This window comes from Helianthus annuus, chromosome 5 (genome assembly GCF_002127325.2).
Source record: "Helianthus annuus cultivar XRQ/B chromosome 5, HanXRQr2.0-SUNRISE, whole genome shotgun sequence".
Lineage (NCBI taxonomy): Eukaryota > Viridiplantae > Streptophyta > Magnoliopsida > Asterales > Asteraceae > Helianthus > Helianthus annuus.
Genome location: NC_035437.2, coordinates 148,855,903 through 148,860,972, shown reverse-complemented (window position 1 = coordinate 148,860,972; position 5,070 = coordinate 148,855,903). Strand labels below are relative to the sequence as shown.

Sequence of the window (5,070 nt, the reverse complement as noted above, 5' to 3'; positions counted from 1 at the left end):
CCCCATACCGAGCAACCTTAGTGTTACCTATGCCTAAATTTTTAACGAGCTCATGTATTTCTAAGAGTTTTGATTATTCGGTTTCAAACCAAATAAAAAAAAAACGAATAAACATAAAGGAAACTGAACCGTAACACTCGTAGCATTTTTTTTTTTTTTTGAATGGCAAACGGAATATTATCACTCATCAAAAGCTTTCATCGGCCCTTTAGCCAGAGAAGGAACCAAATGATCCAAATTAGTTACCCCCGTAGCATTTCCTTTTCCAAAAGCCATACCCTCTCACGCCTATAAATAGTCTTCAATGCATCCTCCATTTCTTACACACTAAATTTAAAACAAAATCTATCAAAACTATGGATCCTAAAATCGAAGCTATTCCCAATGTTGGCAGCCCCCACGAAATTGACGCCACTTGTTGCGTACAGTCATCTGCTGTACCCTTCAACTCCGGGGCCGAGTCTACACTCGGCTGCCACTTGGCTCGTCGCCTAGTGCAGATCGGCATCTCTGACATTTTCTCTATACCAGGCGACTTCAACCTAACTTTGCTGGATCATCTCATAGCTGAGCCCGGCCTCAACCTCATTGGTTGTTGCAACGAGCTGAATGCAGGATACGCTGCGGATGGGTACGCTAGGTCCCGCGGCGTTGGTGCATGTGTGGTCACCTTTACTGTTGGTGGACTTAGCGTACTCAACGCCATAGCCGGCGCATACAGTGAGAATCTTCCGGTGATATGTATCGTCGGTGGACCGCATTCGAACGATTACGGTACCAATAGAATTCTTCATCATACGATTGGATTGCCGGATTTCAGCCAGGAGCTTCGTTGCTTTCAGACAGTCACTTGCTATCAAGTACAAATGTTCTAAGCTATTCTGTTATAGTAGTTAATTAGTTAGTTAACTATAAATAATAAAAAAGATCACGATATGATGCACATATCTAAGCTTAAGTTGTTCGGTTTTTAACGTAGGCTGTGGTGAATAACTTGGATGATGCACCTGAGCTGATCGACACCGCTATCTCGACTGCTCTGAAAGAGAGCAAGCCTGTTTACATTAGCATAAGCTGCAATTTGCCTGCAATTCCTCATCCTATGTTTAGCCAAGAACCAATTCCATTTTCTTTATCCCCAAAGTATGTTGTACCAATATTAGTCGAATTTTTTTGTACGTTTAACATTTGTAAAAGCATTTATAGGTGGCTTTTGGGATTATTTTGGTTTTTAGGGAGTCCATTTAGCGGATACACATAAAAGTATTATTCGCGTACCCAGGGGCGTAACTTTTGGTCAAGCTCCGCCACTGCGTGTACCAGTAATAAAATTTTATACATGCTTTGAGCTTATGAGGGCTTTTTTAATGGTGTAACTGTAGGCTGAGTAATAAGATGGGACTGGAAGCAGCTGTTGAGGCTGCAGCAGAGTTCTTGAACAGAGCAGTAAAGCCGGTAATGGTGGGAGGACCTACACTACGCGTTTCACACGCATGCCATGCGTTTGTTGAATTGGCAGACGCTTCTGGCTATGCCCTTGCAGTAACACCAGCAGGAAAAGGGCTAGTTCCCGAGCACCATCCTCACTTCATAGGGACGTACTGGGGTGCTCTAAGCACATCATTCTGTGCAGAAATAATTGAATCAGCCGATGCTCACATCTTTGTTGGCCCTGTATTTAACGATTTAAGCTCTGTAGGCTACTCTCTCCTATTCAAGAAAGAGCAAGCACTGATAGTTCACCCCAATCGGGTCATAGTTGGAAATGGGCCCACTTTTGGTTGTATCCTTATGAAGGATTTCTTGCTAGCTCTAGCCAAAAGGCTTAAGAAAAACACTACTGCATATGAAAATTACAATAGGATTTTTGTCCCTCAAGGGCATCCTCTTAAAGGGGCTCCTAGGGAGCCATTGAGGGTTAATGTTCTGTTTGAACACATACAAAAGATGTTGTCTAATGACACCACTATAATTGCTGAAACAGGAGATTCCTGGTTCAATTGCCAGAAACTAAAACTGCCACAAGGATGTGGGTAAGCATTAAGCTGGGTCGGGTGGAAACGAGTCAAGCCACTCGTGAGCTACTCGAGATTAGCTCTTTAAAAGCCAGAATCAAGCCAAGTATAAATATGAACTTGTTTACTACACGAGCCCGAGCGTGAGCTTCACTTATCGAGCCACAGCTGGCTCACTAGATATAAAATTATGATGAAATAGATACGTAATATATTTTATGCTACATCAAAATTTATAACTAATATATATATACACACACAGGGTAGGGATCCTGTACATTAATCCAGAAGTGTGAAAGTGTATTATAACAATATATAACACTATATAACATCATATAAACACCGTATAACACTATGTAACACCATATAATACCATATAACACTATATGACACTATATAACAATATATAACACTATACATCTATCATAGATATGCTATCAGACAAACTATAATGTTATATTTGTTATATAGTGTTACATAGTGTTATATGGTGTTACATATTGTTATACGGTGTTTATATGGTGTTATATAGTGTTATATATAGTATTATAATACACTTATCACACTTCTAGATTAATGTACAGGATCCTTTATCTACACACACATAATAATTATAAATGCATATAAATTAAGTAATAACTACTAAAAAGTCGACACAGAGCGGGATGTCGAAATTGATAAACTACCCACGAGTCTAGCTCAAGCTTTGGATATAGAGCTCGAAACGAACCAAACATGAGCCTAGCCAATGTTTGGCGTATTTTTTTTTTTTATCGTCGTGCTTTGATTACGGAAAACTTGTGTTGTAGATATGAAATCCAGTTGCAATACGGGTCCATTGGGTGGTCAGTTGGTGCTACTCTTGGGTATGCACAGGCTGCTGCTGATAAGAGAGTGATAGCCTGCATTGGCGATGGCAGTTTTCAAGTATATACAACTTACAACCCTAATCTCATTGATGATCTAAATCCAGTTTTTTTTTTTTTTTTTTTTTCTAATCCGATTCGTTTTATTAGGTTACAGCCCAAGATGTGTCCACAATGTTGGGATGTGGACAAAATTCTATAATCTTCCTAATAAATAATGGTGGTTACTCCACCGAAGTAGAAATACATGATGGGCCATACAATGTGATCAAGAACTGGAACTACATTGGATTGGTTGATGCAATCCACAATGGCGAGGGCAAGTGTTGGACTACAAAGGTAAGACAATTATTCAGACCCATTTAGTTATATATATATATATATATATATATATATATATATATATATATATATATATATATATCATGTCATTAGCTAATTAAATATGAAACTTTAGCTAGAAAGAAATGAATTCTATTTAGACGGATGGTTATCGAACATGTGTATTTTGTCACCTCATGTACGATTTTTCACAATGAACTTGCTGAAATTTAAAGGTGATTTGTGAAGAAGATCTAGCTGAAGCAATAGAGACTGCAACGGGAGCTAAAGAGAATTGTTTGTGCTTTATTGAAGTGATAACTCACAAGGATGATACGAGCAAAGAATTGCTCTTGTTGGGTTCAAGGCTTTCGGCTGCTAATGGTCGTCCTTCAAGTTAGAATATATAAACTCGATTATATTTCATATTTATTATGTATATTATGTAAACATAACTCTATTATACTTTTGTATAAGTATGTGTATCGAATATATGTATAGGGACATGTCGGCTAAGACATACCGGTTAAAATGGTGGTTACTCCCGCCAAAAATAACCACCGGAAATAACTGTCCCTCACAATATGTATATAAACAATTTGCCGGGATCAATAACCGGTACCAAGATATTTCAATATAATATCCTTCATTAACTGTCATCATATTCAATTTTCGAGTGTGTGTTGTTTGTTAGTTTGTTCATCATGAATTCATCATATGATTGTGGTGAATCAAGTTCTGCATGTGATAGTCATGACCATGTTAAACTTCCGTTGCCAACATGTGGTATCGGAGCCACGGCAGATTATGAAGGAGAAAGGATTTACACGTCTGCAACTGTCCTACCATGCAAACACTGTTCCGACGAACAAAGGGAACGATCGATGGCAAAGACAATACAAAGAAGATGCTACTACTGCAACCAACCCGGACATCAAATTGCTTACTGCAAGGCAAAAGAAGATGATGAAGCAACTCTTCTGATCAGGCAAGCCATTGATACCGGCATTCAAAAACATGAAGAAGATGAAGTTCGAAACTCAGAATTCATCGTCAACGGCACTGATGGAGGTCTCTGGTCTGAAATCTGGTATATAAATACGAGTTTTAAACGTCACTACTCTGGTAATTTAGATGCATTCAAGAGGATCAGGAATATGTTCGGTGTTGAAACAAACACCGGTGAAAATCATTTCTGTTTCATAAGGGGTATAGGGGCTGTGGATGTAATATCAGGAAATGAGAAATTTCGAATTCAAAGTGTTTATTATACTCCCGAATTAGACAGAAACGTTCTCAGCCTTGATCAACTGGTGATTCAAGGATACATGGTGCAATTTAATGGAGAAAAATGCAAAATTTATCCCACTTTCAGTACACCCCTTTTGAATAAGAAAAATAATATAACCGGTTTAACAAGAGAGGATGAACTCGGTTCGACAGAGAAACAAACAATAATCAATAGAGAATCAGATCATGAAGCGTTCAAATTTGATTACTTGAATGATTATTTTGAAAAATTGAATCTATCTTCCAATGAAGCCGATTGGAATATAATGATTCTGCAAGCAATGAAATTCAACGAGTTTCAAGATTGTAAGGCTCTCTTAGATATGTTGGAAGACGGTGAATACGTGATGAAATACACGTTCGAATTAGAAGTTAAATTCGAAGAAATGATAGACTGGTTTCTAAGAATAAGGATGGGAATCACAACAAGACCAATTCCTGCGTACATGAGTAACAATTGGAAGGTGAACTTGCTGGAACTGTACATGATAGTAAAAAGAGAAGGGGGCCACAGGATTGTAACATCGAATAATCTGTGGGCAATGGTATCTAAAGATATGGGTCATGACTACCAAGAT

At 38.2% G+C, this 5,070-nt stretch overlaps 1 protein-coding gene across 1 annotated transcript; it reads left to right on the top strand.

Annotated features, from left to right (window-relative positions):
• Nucleotides 1-338: 338 nt before the first annotated feature.
• Nucleotides 339-3,827, top strand: LOC110941534 (pyruvate decarboxylase 1). Its single transcript, XM_022183175.2, has 6 exons — nucleotides 339-860; nucleotides 980-1,143; nucleotides 1,383-2,033; nucleotides 2,825-2,942; nucleotides 3,032-3,220; nucleotides 3,439-3,827. Exons 1-6 carry the CDS (start codon nucleotides 357-359, stop codon nucleotides 3,601-3,603), a joined length of 1,791 nt encoding a protein of 596 aa, XP_022038867.1. The 5' UTR covers nucleotides 339-356; the 3' UTR covers nucleotides 3,604-3,827.
• The last annotated feature ends 1,243 nt before the right edge of the window (nucleotides 3,828-5,070 follow it).

Excerpts from the sequence above, each read along its gene's own strand:
- LOC110941534 (XM_022183175.2), top strand. The coding sequence starts at position 357 with ATGGATCCTAAAATCGAAGCTATTCCCAATGTTGGCAGCCCCCACGAA. Across the intron at positions 1,144-1,382 it reads CCATTTTCTTTATCCCCAAA|GCTGAGTAATAAGATGGGAC; the intron begins GTATGTTGTACC and ends GTGTAACTGTAG. Across the intron at positions 3,221-3,438 it reads GCAAGTGTTGGACTACAAAG|GTGATTTGTGAAGAAGATCT; the intron begins GTAAGACAATTA and ends TGAAATTTAAAG.